At 44.8% G+C, this 20,408-nt stretch overlaps 1 protein-coding gene across 2 annotated transcripts in view; it reads left to right on the forward strand.

Moving 5' to 3' along the window:
* Positions 1–391: 391 nt before the first annotated feature.
* The window catches only part of SETD7 (SET domain containing 7, histone lysine methyltransferase), a 48,830-nt gene continuing 28,813 nt past the window's right edge, over positions 392–20,408 (forward strand). Inside the window, exons 1-3 of one of the 2 annotated variants that reach the window (XM_079920760.1) lie at positions 392–431; positions 1,221–1,353; positions 9,904–10,033. In XM_079920760.1, coding sequence (XP_079776886.1) covers positions 1,314–1,353; positions 9,904–10,033 — 170 coding nt within the window. In that variant the 5' untranslated portion in view covers positions 392–431; positions 1,221–1,313. Of the gene's footprint in view, positions 432–512; positions 533–1,220; positions 1,354–9,903; positions 10,034–20,408 lie in introns of those variants that run through there. The other variant, XM_079920759.1, reaches the window with a different exon arrangement.

The raw sequence follows: 20,408 nt of genomic DNA on the forward strand, positions 1-20,408 counted from the left end.
CGGCAATTCCACGGCACATTGTGTACATTTGCATCCATTTAACCAGCTATTTACAGCCGCCCTTTGCCGCCACCTGTAAGAGGCAACGCCATAATGACGCTAAGTGGCGGGGCTGCAAAGCGGGTGCCCCGTGATGTTCTCCGCTTAAAGAGCCCGAATCTGTGGAAGGTTGGCACTTGGAGAAACAGGGAGACGGCTGGGGACATCACACGTACAGGGGGGGAGGCGTGCCAGACGGAGGGTCCCTCCTCAGTAGCTCCGCTCGGTGGCTCCTTTTCTTTTACCACAAGCGCGAGGAGGGAACTGCCAGGCCTTCCGCGCCGCTTGTTTCCTGCCTGATAAAGAGCCCGCTGCCATTTGGATCTGCTGAATTTCTGAATCACCCGAGACGCCTGACGGTCCCGAGGAGGGTGGGGACGCAGCGCGCACGGGTGGGAGCCGCAGGCCCGCATCTGGGCTGGATGTCACCCCCTTGAGTTTGGGAAACCTGCTCGCGGATGTGATGCGGCAACGCGGAGACACCTGCTCTCCAGTGCGTGCCGCACTCGTGCAGCTCCGGGTGGCAAACGGGGTGAAGTGGGGGCGAGGGCGAGAGGAAGTTGAGGCGCTGGAGCTTTAGGAACGCTGCCTTAGCTTGCCTTGCTCTTTGGAGGCTGTCCCGAGGGGGGACTGGCGGGCACTGCACGCGGACTTCCAAGTGGTCCCCGGCACAGTTGGAGGTCGGAGTTCTGAGCCCCAGAGGGCGGATACCCAGAGGTCCCAAGTGCCCGCGAGGAGCCCGCGGCGCCCAGGACCAGGCTTGGCGCTCGGAGCGCACCAAGCCTCGCAGAAGCAGAAGATAAACCCTGATGGGCCCGGGGGCTGGTGGGCTGGGGCGTAGCGTCAGCGCGGACCCCGAGCGTCTTTCGTTTTAAGGAGCCTCACTTCTGGGAAGGGACGGGGAACTGTCAATCAGCGAGGGAGGGAGCGCACCGGCGCTGGGTGATGTCAGCGGATCAGCTGCTCGATAACAAAGAGGGGGTATTACAGGAGAAAGTTGCAGCGGCGGCGGCGGCCACGGCGGCACCCCGGAGCCTCGGAAGCGAGGGGCAAGTGGGCGAAGGAGGAGGGACGGCTGCTGCGGGAGCGGCTTAAGGCCAAGGAATTGAAAGGGCTCTAGGGGGAGGCAGTGCGAGCCAGCCCCGACTGCTCCTCCTCTTCCTCCTCCTCCAAACTCGCAGGGTTCAGCCCCAGCGCTCGCTCAGCCGCCGGGAGCACCCGGAGGGACGGGAGGCAGCCGCGCGGCTCCGAGCTGGGCAGGGTCCCCAGCCGCCATGGATAGCGACGACGAGATGGTGGAGGAGGCTGTGGAAGGTACAGGCATTTCTCTGGGGCCCGGGGAGGAGGCGCCGAGGGCACGGAACGCGGAAGGAGTGGCGGGCTGCGACCTGCGCGGCGCCGGGCCCCGCGGCCGCCACTGTCCCCTACGCGGGTGGCCCGCTGCTTGGGCAGGGGCCGGACCGCCACGGCCACGCCACTGGGAGCGCGCACTGCGCGGCGGGGCGCAGGCCGGGAACGGGTCTCGGCTGGGCCGGGGTCTCCGGGCGAGCGCTGCTGCTCCATCCCGCCCGGTCACCGCCTGCATCCGCCTTCGGAGTTGCGAAACCTGCCGGGCACTCCGGCCTTCCCCCTTTCGGGGATGGGAGGTGGAGGTGCGCAGGAGTTCAGCCCCCCGCGGCCGGCCGTCTCCGTGGAGCAATCCCCCCGCCCGTTTTTGGCAAGCCCGAGCCCCTCTCCGGGCGCCAGCCCTTTCCTTCCGCTCGCCGCTGCGACCCGCGGTGACCGCGGCCGCGTCCGGGTCCGTCCCCCGGCGCAGCGCACGGGGCCGGACCAGGCACGTGGCAGCCGCGGTCCGGGCGGTCGCTTCTCCGAAACGATGAAATCATTGCAGAGCCACGGACAACGCTCCCGACCCGGGGCTTGAACGCACGCCGGCGGGGAGGCGGGTGGCCCTGGCCTCTGCTGCCCCCGAGCGAACTCAGTCAAACCGCCCTTCCCCCTTCCTGCTTCCCAGGCGGGTGCCGCCGCCGCCACGCTGTGCAGGCGCGCCGCAAGCCCGGACTGAAATTGCTGGGTGACACTTAACTTTCTGAATTCCATGCAGTTGGCTGTGGGTGATATCACCGCCTTGGTGTCGTGTTTCTCCGCCCCTTCGCTTCCAGCGCCCCTCCCCCGACTTTTCTCGCCACTTTGTTTTGCTGAGTTTCTCCACCTTTTTTTTTTTTTTTTTGCTGGTTCTAAAAAGCGAGGTGGGGACGTTATACAATCTAGTTGTTTGTATCAGGAGATGTTATGATTTTGTAACAGTGAATACTGGAAAATACTCTTTAGCGTATTTATTTATTTGATTCTGCCGTACACAGTACGTCGTCATGTTTTGCAGTGTTGCGTGATATTATTCCGGAATATTTTAACCAGATATCTAGGTAAATATTTTTTAAGCTTTTGGTTGAATATCTATCTAATTTGTATAAACAAGCTCTCAGAAACGGTAAAGAAAGAGTATGAATACTTATTGCTACTTTGGGAGAAAAAAAAATCAGTTTTTATGTCAACATAATTGACTCCTTTTGTAGTCCCAAGGTCTTAAGGAGAGATTAAGTAGAATAATATTTCTGAATTCTATAAAAGCTAACTGTCTTAATGTAACTATTGAAACTTCTTATTTCTTTATCCATCTTCAAGGAGTGTTGATGGTGGTGTTTTAATTTCATAGTGTCCTGAACTGTTTATCTCCAATGAGTAAAGCCAATGCTGGGACTTACTGGGGCCCAAAGATGTTAGTTGGAAGCCTTCTTTAAATGTAAATTATTGACTACGTGTGCCTTCATATTACGAAAGATAATTGAAAAATGCTCTTCTCAAATTGTTAGGACTGGCTCTCATTCTTCAAAGTTTACTTTTACTCATAAAAATTTAATGCAAACCCTTGATCACAGGCAGTGCTCCCGAGGTTAACCCATCTTCCCCTTTGAAGCTGTTTGGAAACACAAGGCCCAGTTGTCCACGGTCCCAGGCTCCTTGCAGAATGTGAACAAGCAGCTTTAGAAATGCACCGATGTTGTTTTTGAGATTGCTCAGTGGGTGAAAGCAGAGAAATTTCTTCATGTGAGCAAGGAAGGTTCTGTTATATAGGGTGACCGTATGCATTATTGTCCAAAATCAAAACATACTTGAGAAGGGTCACTGTTTAATACTTATGCTGGGACAACTGGCTTAAACCTTGAATGTCTGGGGCAATCTGGGACACATGGTGACTCAGTTGTACCTAACAGTAAACAACTAGAGTAACACAGAAATTTAAAAAGTCCTTAGGTGTACCAAAGGCTCAGACTCAGTGTCTAGAGCATGTGTAAAAGTAGGCTTTCCTTTAGCCATTCTTGGACTTTTAAGTGCTGTCTGTAATAGTCTTTACTTAACATCTAACACATGCATGGGGGACTGATAAAAGGCCAGTCTGAATATCTTGGTGTTGAAGTACCAACTAACCTACCTCTCTCCACTTACAGAGCCTGTGCTCTCGGTAGTTTGTCTTAGCTGAAATTATCATTGCTGTAATTGTTTAGTCCTTACGTGTGCAGGCTCCGTGCTAAGTGTTTCACACATTATCCATTCAGTCTTATCACATGACTAGTAATATTATCCTAATTTTACAAAGGAGGGAACTGAGGCTTAGAGAAGTTAAGAACTAATCTGAGGACATTCAGCCAGGTGGGAGACAGGCTTGGACCTCCAGAACCCCACTGCGCCATACCAGACTGTCTCTCTACATCTTTCTTTTTTTTTTAATGAGTCAGTCAAGTATATGAAGTAGTTGGTAACTGAGTTTGGAAGCCACAGTTAAATGTTGCATCAGTGTCGTTCTTTATTAATGTCACTCTTTAGAGGTTGGTTCTGAAAGAGTTTGGTGACTTTCAGAAAAGTGTATTTGGGGAAAGAGAATTTAACTTACAGCCTCTGCAACAGATAGCCTTTTTCTTCTTTTTCTTCCTCCTTAGAAACATACTCTGGGGAAGAAATTGGTCTCTTCAGGACTTGAGTCTTTTGTCACCTCACGTACATTTTGATTCTCTGTCGGGTGGAACTGTAGCTTGGGTGGAGTTCTAAGCTCAGGGTGGATGAATCCCCGAGGGCAGGTGGGTGGAGGGAGTGTCTGTGTACAGTGCTGGCTGTGCTCCCTTGGGAAGGTAGCCCCGGGCCTCAGCAGGCCTGCAGACACCACCTGAACTCCTGCTGTGGTTTTTAAAAAACTCTTTGAGGCTCATTGGTTCTTCAGGGAGTGATGTTTAGCTTTGGGACTAGAAATCGTCATTACGTCTATTTCTTCGTCTACCCGTAGACACAGAGATGAATACAATGTGCTCCCTAATATAATTTGAAATAAATATATCACATCTAAACCGATGAATGATGGTGGTTAAGAGGAAGTAAAAATTGCATCTAGCTTGGGGAAATAGATGGGGGAGGATTTCCCGGAAGAGGTGGTGTGGAGATGAGTCCAGTCCAGAGGGGAACTTTGGGAGTAAAGAGAGGTGTGGAATGAAACAATAATTCACAAGAAAAAGGCAGGTGACCAATAAGCATTTGAAAAGACACAATTTCATTAAATAAATACAAATGAAAATGTTGAGATAAAAGTTTTCTCTAATTACATTGACAAAATTCAATGAGACGGATATCCTCCTACAAGGAAAGGGACACCCTCACGTGTGATTCATTAATATCATCAAGGAATTTCAGCTAATTGAGTACTAACCCAGGAGCACAAAGACATTAAAAAGAAAGGGGAAAAAAAAGAGAGAGAGAGGAGTGGAATTATGCAGGCACATTCAGAGATGAATCCCTGGGTTCGGCTGTAACAGAGGGCCTAGGAGGAGAAAAGTGGAAGGTGAGACAGGGAAAGGCGGCTCGTCACAGGCCGAGATTGTGGACTCTGTCCTGGAGGCCGTGGGCCATGTGAGGGCTCTTTAGAGCTGGGAATGGAGGATGAAGGCTCTGCTCTGGGAGGGCGGGAGCATGGGATGAACAGGCAGTGGGGAGCGGGTGAGGCGATCACCTAAAAGGCTCTTTGCAGTAGCGGTCACGAGGGTAGGAAAAAACAGAAAGGCCTCGAAACAAAGGAGACATCGAGGAAGAATCCTCAAAAATGGGAAATAGCAGAGTCTCCAGAACTAAGGGGCCAGAATGAAAACGAGCATCTCCATGTTTCACTGTCCCAACCCCTCAAATACTAAGAGCATTTCTAACAGTCCCCCTAATACCTCAACCTGCCTGTCTCTAATAAGACTGCTCATGCAATGTACTTAGGAAAAATACAGGCTAGGTGTCCTGGTAGCACCCTCTACGTGGAGGCCTCACATTAAAATTAAGACCCTCACAACTAATAATTGAGTTCTTGCAAGGGATTACTCTCAAAACTCAAATCATGTTTTGTTTTTGTTTTTGTTTTTTTTTTTGCGGTACGCGGGCCTCTCACTGCTGTGGCCTCTCCCGTTGCGGAGCACAGGCTCCGGACACACAGGCTCAGCGGCCATGGCTCACGGGCCCAGCCGCTCCGCGGCATGCGGGATCCTCCCGGACCGGGGCACGAACCCGTGTCCCCTGTATCGGCAGGCAGACTCTCAACCACTGCGCCACCAGGGAAGCCCTCAGATTATGTCTTTAACCACCAGCGTAAGTGTATCATCATGAGGGCACATTCTTTGCACTAAACAGAATAAGTTTGCCTTTTTATTATTATTACTTTTTTTTTTAAAGTAGTTCTATTATACAAAACCAACAATGCATGTAAGGGCCTCTGGTTCTGAGGGAAACGCACACATATACACACACACACCCAGATGTCCTGTGAATGAGTCTGAGGCAGTAAGCAGCCAGATGTCCGATCCAGAGGGAATTTCCTGTGCTGAGAGGTACCGTCACTGCATAGAATACAGGCCTGGCTCTCATCAGGTTCAGGAGAAAGCTCCGAGGGAACCCGTGGGGAAAAAATTGAACTTTCTCTCTGTTCAGTAGATAATGATCTTTAGAACAGAGTGAAAAACTAGACTTGTGAGACGATTATGTTTTATTCCCTCTTCCTCTGACTTCAGTCAATATTTAAAACCATGCTGCAGACAGATATACGGCACACGAGCTGGGACCGCATTCCCAACACAGAGCAGTCATTCAAGTGGGTTTTCCCTGTTGTTTGGGTTGGCGTTCAATCTCTGTTGAGTGGGAATTGGCCCGGAAGGCTGTTGGCTGACTTGGCGCATTGCACAGATTGATCTCAATCAGAGCAAGCTGGACTAGCATTTCTCTTTGCATTGAGTAACACTTGGAAGAGACAGGCATTTGCCACCAGGATGTGCTGGTGAAGATCCTGGTGGTTCTGTGAGAACTATCTTAACTACAAAGGCGTCTTCCACTTCTCTGCCTGGGACTTGAGAACACCTCCCTCTTTAGAGGTTGCTTCTTCCACCATCGGCAGGGAAGAAAGGGTGTTCGGCCAGTTTGCCCTTGACCAGAGAGAAGAGGGATTGGAGGATTGGGGGAAGGGGCCTTCAGCATCCATGAACGCGTTCAGGGTAGCAGTTAATGTATTTCTTGGGCACATAGCAGTGGCTTCCTCATCTATAAGAGTGGAATTTGAGGGATGGTTGTAAGGTTTAATTTAGATAACAGGAAATTACATAACCCAGTGCCTGATGCATAGTAGGTATACAGAGTTTTTTCTTCTCTGTGTATCAGTCTCCCTCTCCATTAAATTGACTGTTGCTGGCAAGACAGATATTACATGATCTTATTGTCCAAATGGCAGCGGAACAAGAGTTGTACCAGAAGCTCCTCTCGCACTAACATTGATAGGAGATATGAGGTCTCAGCAACCTAATCTCTTCTCTTTTTTTTCTTTATTTTTCTTTTTAAAATTAATTTATTTATTTTTGGCTGCATTGGTTCTTCGTTGCTGCGCGGGGGCTTTCTCTAGCTGTAGCGAGCAGGGGCTACTTTTTGTTGCGGTGCGTGGGCTTCTCATTGTGGTGGCTTCTCTTGTTGCGGAGCACGGGTTCTAGGCATGCAGGCTTCAGTAGTTGTGGCACACAGGCTCAGTAGTTGTGGCTCGCAGGCTCTAGAGCACAGGTTCAGTAGTGGCTCACGGGCTTAGTTGCTCCGCGGCGTGTGGGATCTTCCCGGACCAGGGCTCAAACCCGTATCCCCTTTATTGGCAGGCAGATTCTTAACCACTGCTCCACCAGGGAAGTCCCAGCCTAATGTCTTTTCTTCCTGACGTTTCTTTCCTCGGAAGGTCCCTTAGTTGTTGTTATTGTTTTGGTTGTGGCTGTTGTTTTAAACATAAAGTTCTACTGCTAGGAACACCACCCCCGGCTGTTACATATTCAGGGTGGAAGTCTTGAATTATCGCAAGCCTTAACTTTTAGCTCCTTTTCATTGATCCCGGTCATTGATCACATCCTGGTCATTGATCACATCATCCTCCTTTTGGAAGGATGAGAAGAAAACAAAACAAATGAGCCAACCAGAGGATTCTGCTGTGATCTGATAGAGGGAGATTTCTCACAACAAGCAGCCTAAACACCTTTAGAAAGGCAGGGAATCGTCACAAGTCTGAGCCTTCTTTCTAAACACACAGTGTCCCCAGAGAAACAGCCATCATTCAGCAGCTTCTCTGTTCTCCCTCCCTAGAGCCTGACAAGGTGATTGGACTTCTGTTCACTGGCCTGTGGAAGGAGGCATGGGCATAAGCATCCTTCATGGAGCAGGGGTGATTTTTTTGCTTTCATCTCAGTGGGGTTCAGTACTGTCCTTCAAGTGCTTTTAGTGTGTTCTGTGATGCTTCCCAGTTTCTCTGATATCTAAATGCCATTGCTGAGGGTGCACCTGCAGTGTTTGTTCAGAAATAGGATAGGACTATTGCAACTGAGCAAAGGTGGAAATGAATTAACATTGGATTTTTTTTTTCTTCTTAGTGTTCATGTTTATCATAATATTTCTCTTGATCTAAAGTAGAATAACTAATTTTATCAAACATTAACTTTATAAAGTCTGAAATATGTGAACTGTTTTCTATGGGGAAAGCGTTTTCAATAAATGAGTAAGTACCTCGATATAAGGTGAAAATGATTATTCTGATAGTTATACCTAAATCAGAAGTGGAATACTAAATTTGTAGGAATGCAAGTAGCTAAATTTAATTTGATCTGAGCAACATTTCATAAAAGGAAGCTTTTAACTATACACTGAGTGGTTTTTTTTTTAATGAAAGGAGAAAAAGTAGATGTAATTTATTTCAATGAGAGAAACGCCATCAGTGGATATTTAGAAAATAATTGTCCAAATCACTTCATATGACTCAAGTGTCATTGAATTATGTCAGGTACAGTTTTTGGTTTTTAAGCAAGAAGGAAGCAATTGTGGCCTACTTCCCTCCTAACCATTAATTTCCTGGCCCTTGTTAGAAAACAATTTGGGTTAAGAGGAAAGGAACCTTATTGATTGTGATTTATTTAAGTAGCCATGTTTTAATGTAATATATTCCAGGTAGTTCATTCTGTGCAGAATCAGATGTAGCAATAAAACAGTGCATTTGTTCATTTTTATTTTATGTTTATGTAATCAATAATACAAATAAAGAGCTTTTTCGTTCTTTATAAGAGAGCTTACTTCCTATCTCTTCTAAGGGATGACATTCGTTTATCACTTCAGAAGAAATTCTTTTAGGAGAGTAAAGCATTCGTTGTGGTGAAATGGTTTGTGTTTTCTTTTATGTCTGTGAGCCATCTGGAAGCCACATTTAAGTGTTTAATGTCCCTGCACTGCACACAGTATTTAATGCTTTTATACCTTTTTCATCCATGACTCAGGTCATTAACCCAGGAGAAAGCCAGTAGATTTAACTGCTGCCTTCATTTTCACCCGCCTCTGCAAAATTAGTTCACCAGAATGACTGGGGAGGCACCAGTGAGGTGACTCTTGGGTTTTGTGAAATATGTAGATAATAATAAAAAACCTAAACATTGACTGTAAATGTAAATATAAGAGTACACCAATCGGTGACCCAAGAAGAACCAGCAGTTTAAAGATCACAGTGTAATCATCGCTGTTGATGTTCAAAATCACGGCTTAAATGGTCATGTGGACACTTCTAACTACATTTAAAGCACAAACCCTCTGAACACAGTGGGTAGAGGGTGTATGACAAGGTGATTACCGAACATTCAAAGCTGAAAGATTTTGTGAAGTAAAGCGGTAAGTTCAATGTTAAGCTTAAGTTTAAGCTTCGAGGGACTCTGAGTTCGTGTGTTCGTACCATGAGGTGTAGATATTCGGGCAGTCTTGAAGACGTGGCTCTATCCTTTTCAGAGGGCGCCTGGCTAGCAGGGCTCCACATACTACATAAGGATGTATGAAGTCGTATTGTATACTTAGTTCTAGAACCAGATAACTTATTGCCAAGACAGTGTGCCGTCTCAGCTGTGTTTCCGTTAAGCATGAGAGCTCGGGGGCGCTAATTCCAAACGTGAGCAGTACCCTGGGGGGAAGTACTGGGTCAGCTGAAACTCACACTGCAGGTGTTATTATTGAGAATAACTCTCAGTCCCCGGTGAAATACGAGCGTGGCTTTGGTTCATAACCTTACACGTGTCTAAGGCCCTCTGTTGTGGACCCGTCCTTTCTAAAGTGTACCTAAGAGCGGAGTTGACGGTGCTGATGCGGGCAGGGAAACCTTGGTGTTCGCTCTCCCCTCAGGCAGGGAAGGGACCCTTGAGCTGCACGGGGCACTTGCTGGCAGCATCTGAGCACAGATGATGGTGGGTGAGCGTGGACGATGTTAAGGTTTGCCTTGTGGTTCCCTTTCTCCAGGGCACCTGGATGATGACGGATTACCGCACGGCTTCTGCACAGTCACCTACTCCTCCACAGACAGATTTGAGGGCAACTTCATTCACGGAGAAAAGAACGGACGGGGGAAGTTCTTCTTCTTTGATGGCAGGTAGCACTCACGGTTTTGTTTTATTTTGTTTTTTGGGGGGGTGGGGAGTAGGTACCAAATTACTTTATTTGGAGGAATGATATGAATGAGAGAATTTAAGTGAATATTTTAGTACAATTTATAGAAAAAGTCAAAGTAACCCCAACGTGCATGTACTGCTTGGGGAACCGGGGATGTCAGCCACCTCCTGTTACTGAACCAAACTTGGGTCTGCTCAGCCGTGTGCAGTGAAGCCAGTCTGACATCTGGCTGTGGTGAAGGCAGGTGCAGCGTTGAGTGCAAGCGCCAAGCAATGAACCCAGGGTAATTAGTGCTCAAAACACCCGGACTCCCAGGTGGGTTTCGGGAAAGCATTTTAAACACCAGGTGAGAGAGGGGAGTCCCAGAGCATGTGATCAACTTGCACACATATCTCTGCTTGGTTGATGGTGAGGGAACAGGGCGGTGTCACAGGGGTTAACATTACCAGTAGGTCTGTGGGCTACATAGTCATGGCCACGTATGACCTCAGGTAGTTCATTTCTTCCATTTGGTGGTGGTTTTAGCATCTGCAGAACAACTCCGGAAATGTGCATCAGCGCCTGTTATCTGGGTACTTCAGAGAGGAGCTCCAGCGGAGGATATGGGCGAGGGGTCTGTCTCGGGAAGGTCCCGTAGCGTCCTGCTTAGTTACACCCCCGTGGCTATGGCCTAAGACTCAGCTCTGCCATCATTGCCTCTAAGGGTGTGCTTGTCAGAGAGAGCCTCTGCCGTGCCAGATTCAGGGACCCCCCCTCTTGCACAGGTTGGTTAGGTGGTCACGCAGGTCTTTGATGGATTTCACCTCCTCGTTCAGATAATGAGTCTCCATAAAGTCACACAGGTGGGGACCGTTTTTGTCAGGGACCACTGTGTGTAGTTCCAGTAGTGGCTGATTGACACTCTTTTCCAAGCGTAATGCACACTCACTCTGTGTTCAGCACACTCTCAGACATCATGGTCCAGTTTCTTGATCTCCTTTTGAAAGAAGATTCAGCCACCTTATTGGTTCTGCAGCTTCATAATTCTCTCAGCATATTCTCTTTCCTCCTGAGATTAGTCAAGAGACTGTTTTAGCAAAGTTCTTCAAAGCCACGTCATCGCGGTCCAAGCAGTAAGATGGGTAGATATAGGAGGGGTACAGCTGCAGACTCACAGTGTTCTAAATGCTTGTCTTTGGGATGACTGGACATTGTGTGCGATACCTTAATGCTGATGTCGTAACTAGTATTTCCTGTGTTCTACCACTAGTGAAAATACTTTTCACAGCAGGGTTCTTTTACCTTGTTTTCACCCCCCCCATATGAGAACGCTGTGAGGCAGAAGCTTCTCACCCTCTTGAGATAGGTGGAAATAACTAGGACTTTTCTCTTCCAAGAAGAGATGGGGTTGCATGGGCCAACAGTGACTTTTAAGCCGTGTCCGCTTCAGAAATGAAAAGTGGTCGTGTGAATTTCTCCAGCATTTAGAGGAATTCAGAGCCATGGAAGGACTAGCTCTGTTCATACCACTTGACTGGGTAATTCAGAAATGGATTTAGCTAAAGCAGGTTATAGGATTCTGTGGGACACAGCACCGCTTACTGTAAACTCTTGACATTGGTGATAAGCTGAAGCTTCCTTATTCCTTGGAATTCCTTCAGGAAAGAAAACGTCTAAGCTGATAGTTGAAGGGTGATCGCAGGGACTGGCTTGTAACCCACAATCCCTTTTCTGTAGGTGGAATGAGTCGCTTTTAAAAAATATTAACAGGTCCTCAGGCTCTCAATTATCTGATATAAGGAGGGGTGAGGAAAGCAATAAAAACCTATCAGAGAACTTTTGTAAATTTTTATTTTAATTCCAGCCTTCTCTTTCCCACTGTCCTCAACCCCACACCCCACCTCTTTTTAGCAGAAATTGGTTTCCAAACTATTCATGTTAAATGGTCGAATATTCTGCTTCCTTTCTTCTGCCCTGGTGGATAACTGAGTCCCGTAGCAGCCTCTGACTCGATGTGGTATATCAGTGCTTTCTTCTCTCACGATTCCTTTAACCTGTCCAGAAGGAAACTTTTCCTGCCTCACTTCCATAGAAGTTTATTTATAACTCTTTTCTGGAAAGTGTCACTGTTTACCTCATGCAATTATTCTTTTATTCATTCAGCAAATATATATTTATATACATGTCTTCCTTCCCCTACAGGAGAGAGGTTTCCTTGAGGGCACAGTCTGTATCTGTTCCATCTTCTATGCTTCATAGCACTTTCTGTTAATTTGGTATTAAAAAAAAAAATTCTTGCTGAATGAGGATGGGAGACGAAAAAGAGGGTAGCACTCACACACACACACATACACACACGCACACACACGTGCACACGCTGCTGTTTTAAATCTCATAGTTTGAAGGTCATACCCAGTAACTGACTGACTCTGGGAAAACAGTCCAGCAGGCTTCGTTGAGTTTAGTATTGGTTACTGGCTCGCTTCACGGACCGGAGACTCAGCGAGCCGAAGGGCTAGGCTGAACTTCCCAACCAGTGTGTCAGGAATGAGCCCTGCGGGGCTGAGTGGGGCCTGAGACTTCCCAAGCGCCTCCCTCCCTCCCTGTGTCAAGCCAGTCACGTCTGGCTCTGACCAGCTTCATCCAGTTCCCCCAGTGTGCTGTACAAATGCAGTGATCTGCATGGGAGTCATGACCAGGGAAAGCTGGAGCAGGGGCTGAGGCTGAAGCACTAGGCCAGTAACTATCTATGGAATAGAAAGAAATTCATTGCCTTTCTTTTTTCTTTTAGAGGCACGAATTCACTGGTTTTTATACCTACCACTCAAACACCTGGAGAGACTTGGGTCCAATGGTAGACTCAAAGAGTGGTGGTATTAGCAAGGACCTGAAAAGTTTACCCTTGTTAATACCTTGAGGGGAGAAGGTCAGTATCACTGCTTTTATGACATGGGATGAAGCAGTGTGGTGACAGTTTCTCAAAACGTCCTCGTCACCTTCATTCGTAAGCCCAGTGATGATCATGTTATGAGACATCTGCTTAAAGCATTGGCGGAAAAGTTAGTGAGTCTTATGACTGAAATAAAGGCTGTGGAATCTATTAGATCTTTCTAAGGGGGATGCAGGAAGTGGTCGTGGAGAAGTCAGTCACCTCTAATGAAGCAGCAGCTTAGTTTACACTGCTCTATTAATTTTTCTCCCTATTACTGCACCCCATTTTTAGGGTCTGATGTATCGGGTAAAACAAAGTAGGGGCTTCCCTGGTGGCGCAGTGGTTGGGAGTCCGCCTGCCGATGCAGGGGACACGGGTTCGTGCCGCGGAGTGGTTGGGCCCGTGAGCCATGGCCGCTGAACCTGCGCGTCCGGAGCCTGTGCTCCGCAACGGGAGAGGCCACAACAGTGAGAGGCCCGTGTACCGGGAAAAAAAAAAAAAAAAAAACAAAGTGGGCACTCAGTGCTTTTACTGCCAGTCAGGAGGCTTTAGTCTGGAAAAATTCCTCCCAAAAGGGTGACATCAAGGTTTTGAAATAACAGTTGAGGAAACAAAAGGTTTATGGTAGAGTTTTTAGAAGTTGTTCAGACCTGTAGTACTTGCTTATGTTCCCATCAGAGGCTTTATTTGCAGTTACAGGAGGCTAATTCTAGTGTAGTGACAGAAGATTTGGCCTGATGCATTCTAATCTTATATGAAACCTGATTGCGATTTTTTTTTTAAACTAGAGACATGATTCATATACAAAAGGCTGTACCTATTTAACATATACAACTTCATGAATTTGGAGTTAAGTATACGTTCATGAAACTGTCACCACAATCTATGTCATAGACTGGGTGTGTGGTTTGTGAGAACGTTTCAAACAAAAATTTATATCAAGAAAGTTCTGGAATCAGTCTTCCCCTTTACATAGAATATGATAAACCTGAATAAGAATTTTAAATATTCAGATCACCAGGAAAGATGGCCTGGAAAAACAGAAGCAGAATATTTTATTTTTTTTTAATTACATAGGTAGCAAATACTTGGTAGAAAAAAGAACTTCAAGAAATACAGAAATGTATAAAGTGAACATGCTCCCCCCCTTTTTTTTACCCCCGTCCTCAGGTCACAGAGGTAAACCACTGTTGGCAGAGAATTTAAGCATCTTATTCTCTGCCACCACTGTTGGCAGAGAATACTCGAGGTAAAATAAGGAACTAGCTATCTATTTCTAAACCAGTTTAAATAGCCAAAATGTACATTTTTACCTTTTTACTACTGTGTCAGCTTCAGAAGCTTCAGAATGTTCGCTAGTTTTGAGATATTTTTTTGTTTGTCTTTTTTAAATTTACTTATTTATCTATTTGTGGCTGTATTGGGTCTTCGTTGCTGCGCGCGGGCTTTCTCTAGTTGCGGCGAGCGGGGGCTGCTCTTGGTTGCGGTGCGTGGGCTTCTCATGGCGGTGGCCTCTCTTGCTGCGGAGCATGGGCTTCAGTAGTTGTGGCTCACGGGCTTAGTTGCTCCGCGGCACGTGGGATCTTCCTGGACCACGGCTCGAACCCATGTCCCATGCGTTGACAGGTGGATTCTTAACCACTGCGCCACCAGGGAAGCCCTACACATCTCTACTTTTTATACTAATCCCAGATTCTGGATGTTCATGTTAATGTATTTTTTTTCCTGAATTGTTCTCATCTCAAACAAGATTGGTGGATGTAAAGACAATTTAGCAGGACTTCTCTAAATCTTAGAATGGTAACAAGAAAGAGATATTTCAATGCAGTTTGGCTTTGGGCTGTGAGATATTAGGGCATCATGTGGTTTTTAGCCTGATTATGAGAGAGAGATAAGTGAATTCAGGTTTTTTTTTTTTTTTTACATTATTGATGCTTCCTCCGGACATGCCAATTAGATTTCAAGATATTATTTGCTACTCCATGACTTATCCTCCTCTGCCCAAGTCATCTTCTGATGTTGATTTGCTCCACTAACGAATCCGACTAAGCGGGCTCCTTGTAGTTGATCATTGACCAGGTAGCCTAAGAGAAGCTGCCCATCTGATGAGCCACTGAGAAGGCTGATGTTTTCCAGGTGTCAGGTCCATGCAGGAGTTCTTTTGTCTGGTTTTTAGAAAGTGCTTGGTCACAATTTAGAGAAATTGGAGCTGGAACTCATGTATCCCAACCTCCCACACAAGGCAAAAGTCCCTTCTGTATCGCTTTTGTTGGAAACAGGCTCAACAAATACATTCATCTGTATTCTGAGGAACAGTTCTGGTTGAGGCAAAGATTTTTGTGATGTATAAGAAAGGGAGAGGGAATGAGGTGGATAACTTTGAATACCTACCATCTGCTCAAACGCTGGACACGTAGCCTTCACAACAATCTGTGAAGTAGATTTTATAATCCTTTTTTGTTGTACTTATGAAGAAACTAAGGCATAGAGAGATGAATTAACTTGCCCCAGGTGACCTCGTTGGTAAGAGCTGGAGCTGAGATTCAAGCCAAGTTGAACTGGAAGTTTGTACCCTTTGACCAGCATCTCCCCATTTCCCCATCCTCCAGCCCCTGGCAGCCACTGCTCTACTCTCTTTCTATGAGTTAGGCTCTTTTAGATTCCACATAACAGTATTTGTCTTTGCCTGACATTTCACTTAGCATAAGGTCCTCAAGATCAAGGATGGACTATTATTGTTATCATTATTACTATTATATTTTATTACTGCTGTTAATTATTATCCGTTGATAACAATGGCCAGCAGGGTTTTCTCAGGGTTTATTTTTAGAGAACAAAACTAAATTTCACTAATTGCTCTTCAAATATTTTACTGTTATCTTGAGACTTTATAACAATCAGAAACTACGGACTCATAGATCTTCTACTAAAGGATAAGAAACTTTGAAGATAGTGCACTGGATTACATGGAAGCATTACAGAGCTCCATTCAGTTTGCTTGTCACATCTTGGAAGAAGCTGAAGTTTCTCGTTGCGTATAGCCCCAGCAGATGATTTGGGTTTGTTATTGATGTTCTTCTTTACTTAGTTTTCAAGATTTTAAGAGATAATATGTAGTATAATGTTATATGTCAGTACTATCTCAATTAAAAAAAAGAGATAATATATATTGTCATATACCTAGTTCTTAAGACAATGTTTTAATACTAAGAGTCACAATTTAATTTGGTTAGAGACAGGAATTTAAAGTAAAATTATCATTCATTTAAAATTTCCCTCTTGATTCTATACCAGACAAAAGAAAGGCAACACAGTGGGGGAGGGAACAGAGTTTATGCCTCAGGAGCTGGAAAGCCCCAAACCTTCTAGAGGCCAAAATATGAAGGAAAAGCCAAAGCTGTTTAGTCTCCTAAGAACACTTTTGTGTATTCAGATATTAAAGAGAATTTTAAAATGAAAATAGTTGAATAGATTGCAGCTGTATCAGTCTAGGTAAACAATTATAAAAAATTTTCATTTCTTCGTAAGTTAGATTTTCTCATTTAATTTAATACTGGAAATTTAAGTACAAGAGCTTTGATAAAACAGATGAAAATGGTCTGTGTATATGGAAAGAAAGAAATCTAATTAAAATTGATTTTTAAATTTTCTCCATGTTTTCGAGTTATTTGATTCAGATGCTGGTACCAGAAAAATCAAACCAGTTTTGCAGCTTCTTAACATACTAAAAAATCTGCCAAGATGTTGAAAGAAATTTTAAGAAAATACAAGTCAAGAACATTGTGTATGATATGATCCCCTTTTTTGTTAAAAAAAAAAAAACCACACAGGTGGGAAAATGCTTAATATATAAATGGAAAAAAGTCTTAAATGGTAAATTGCCAAATTGGGTAAGAGTACTGGGAGTTTCTACATCTTTATAGTATTTGATTTATTTGTTCACTTTACAATGAATACATATTACTTTTTTCACTTAAAGAAGCATTTATTCCATCCTTCCCTCAGACAGAGAGGGATCTTTCTTACTTGTGTGGGTTTTTTTTTAAGTAATATATATAATTTATTTATTTTTGGCTACGTTGGGTCTTTGTTGCTGCGCGCAGGCTTTCTCTAGTTGCCGTGAGCAGGGGCTACTCTTCATTGCGGTGCGTGGGCTTCTCATTGGGGTAGCTTCTCTTGTTGCGGAGCACGGGCTCTAAGCGCATGGGCTTCAGTAGTTTGTGGCATGTGGGCTCAGTAGTTGTGGCTCACGGGCTCTAGAGCGCAGGCTCAGTAGTTGTGGCGCACGGGCTTAGTTGCTCTGCAGCATGTAGGATCTTCCCGGGCCAGGGCTCGAACCCGTGTCCCCTGCATTGGCAGGCGGATTCTTAACCACTGCGCCACCACGGAAGGCCTTACTTGTTTTTTTTTTTAAGTAGATTTAGAGCAGTGTTGTCAGTTTCTTTGACGATCTATTCCAGTGTCTCATAACTATTTCCCTGCTGCTGCTGTTTTAGGCCAAGTTTCTCAGTAGAAAGCTCACCATCATGTACATGAAAGTGCATGCTTAATAACAATAGCTTTATTTATTCGAGCAATCATTATGTCCCAGATCATCTTCTAAGCACTTAATATGTATTAACCCATGTACTTTTTAATAACCCTATTAGCAGCTGCAGTTTACAAATGGAGAAATAAAGCAGAGCGTTTAAGAAACTTTCCTAACTTGCAGACTGTATGCACATACACTTCATATAAAGAATCCTCCCTGCACTTGAGAAATACTCTTAACATCCTTATGTTCCCTCTCAATTTTCTCTTCTCAAAGCAAGATTATCCCAGTTCCACTCTTTCATTTAGGAAATATCACTTGAAGATATGCTGTGTTTATATGTTAGGGAGGAATACATAATGCCTAATTTGTTCCTCTAAAGGGCTTACAATCTATTTAGAGAAATAGGACCCGTAAGCTGATCATGGATAAAGACGTGGCACATCCTGTACTAGTCCATGACTAGGCTTCAGTGACTGTGGTTGCAGAGGTCAAGGTAGACTCTGTGGGAAGTACGGCTCCATATGGAGGATGGGTAGGCTCTCGGGAGGCCAGTGATGAGAACACCTTCCTCCACAACACAGCTCCCAATCCAGTTTCAGCAAGGAAGATTAGAAAGTTATTCCTCCATAGCTACTTCTCAGATATAACCAGATATTAATGATTGAGTTGCTACAAAATAGTGCCATTTTCTCATAGTCGATTTCTTTCTGAAATAGAAAAAGACCAGAGGTTGGAGAATATTCATTCTTTTCCCAAAGTCATTTTTGTTTTGAATTTAAAAAAAGGAAAATGTGACCCGTAACTTTTTTTTCCTGAATGTGTCCTCAGGGATTTTAAAAGTTTGGTTACATATGTTTTAAGGGAAGAGGCAGGGAAAACATAGTATAGGAGCTAAGATACATAGATGTGTGCTTGGGGGCAGTGAATAAACTAATGTGAGCAGAGGATTCTAGAGCGGGAGTCGGCAAACTTTTTCTGCCTGGGGTGAGATAGTAAATATTTTAGGCTTCTTGGGCCACATTCGGCCTCTGTTGCAACTATTCAACTCTGCTGTTGTCATATGAAAGCAGCCACAGAGGATTCGGAAAGGAATGTTCATGGCTGTGTTCCAGTAAAACTGTATTTACAAAAACAGGCAGCCGGCCATGGTTTGCCAGCCTCCTCTGGAGGAAAAAGTTAGAAAGAAAGGTGGTGCCTTTAACACCAGACTAAGAAGCTTTTATTTCCTTTGAAATAAAAGGATTTCAAAGCCTTATCATTTTTTATTGCCCTGGAGACCCCAGTTCATGTGATAACATGCCCCCTTTTTGTTATCAGATTCCATCCAAGCTACCAAAAAAATGTACTAAGGAAGCTAAGCTGTTTCCTCAGGCAGGGGCTGGAAAACAATGCAGTAAGTTTTGCTCTCCAATACCTAAGAATTTGCATTTGGGAATCTTAACGTTTGTTGAGCTACGGGAAAGAGCAGTTTGTTCTTAGGATTATGATACTAATAAGGGAAGGTTCTGCTCTGAGGGAGGGCGGGACAAACTACGGGACATGACCTGGGGGAAATATGTGCAAACCCACATGACTGGTTAACTGATTCGTGAGACCCATGCCTTGTAGATTTCATCATAAACCTAAGAAACATTGGCAGACTAGTCTGTCAGGGGATAATTCTGCCCAAACATACACAGTAACATTTTGAATGCTGCTGAGAATTCAAAGTCAATAGGGTCACCAGGTTTAGCAAATAAAAATCCAGGGCACCCAGTTAAAATGGTTCAGGTAAGCAACGAAAAATATTTTAGTAAAACTATATCCAGTTCGATATCTGGGACATACTTATGCTAAAAAATTATTTGTTGTTTATCTGAAATTCAAACTTAACTGAGCATATTCTGTTTTATCTGGCAATCCCCAAACTGAAGATAGATGATTAAATAGTTTTTTGCCCTGTCTATTGCATCATTATGTCAGTTGATTAGTAATCCTTCACCAAGGTTCTTTTTTTTCATGGCAGGAGTCTAATGACAGCCGAATCTCCTTAATTCCGACCTCACTGACATAGAATTTTGATTATTGATGCAAGGGCTGTGCTAAAGTGCACCTTTTTCTCTTCATGAATTTACTAGGCCTGTTTATCATTGATAGTACAAACAAAACTGAAAGAGAACGATTTATCTCCTTGGGAGACTACAAATAGTATAATTACAATGTAATCAGAGGCTATCGTTATTTAGACTGTGCTTTTCATTTAATAATTACAGATCATTCTGTCATTCATTAGAGCAAGACAGCACTTTTCCAGGCAGACTCAGGTGCAGCCACCTCGGTCCCCATGGCCCCCTTTGGGTCCCACCTGTCCCCAGTACCTGTCTCCTGGTTCTGTGTTTGTCTTGTTCATCATGCTTTCTAGATCCTCACACGACGCTCCCTACTTGAAGGCACCCTGTAAATGTCTGTTAGTTGAATTAATGAATGAGTGTTATCTGCACATGTTAAAATAATCAAACTGTCTTTGTTGCTAAACATCTTACTTTTTAATTGTAAAAAATAATTTGAGCTGGTCTTTCCCCTCATTCCAGATTCCAGTTCATGAAGGGAATTTTTGGATAAAGTTAGTTTCATTGCATAATGGCCTTTGCGAGGCTGACACTGAAAACACGTATTGAAATTCCAGACGTGTTTTATGAGGAGAGAAAAAGGTTCTTGTAAAATCACCACGAGCACCCTTGTGAGCTTTCTTCTGTTCTAGGACGACGGGTCTCAAACTTTATCAGGCTGCTAATGATAGTAGCAAGGTTGAGCGGGCCATCTTCCTTACTTGCCCCTATTTCCCATGATCGCACGCACACACGAGTAAATCCCCATATATCTTCCAAAGAGATGGATGGGGATACTTTTGATTGGATACCAGTTATGGTT

Source organism: Stenella coeruleoalba (assembly GCF_951394435.1).
Source record: "Stenella coeruleoalba genome assembly, chromosome: 4".
Lineage (NCBI taxonomy): Eukaryota > Metazoa > Chordata > Mammalia > Artiodactyla > Delphinidae > Stenella > Stenella coeruleoalba.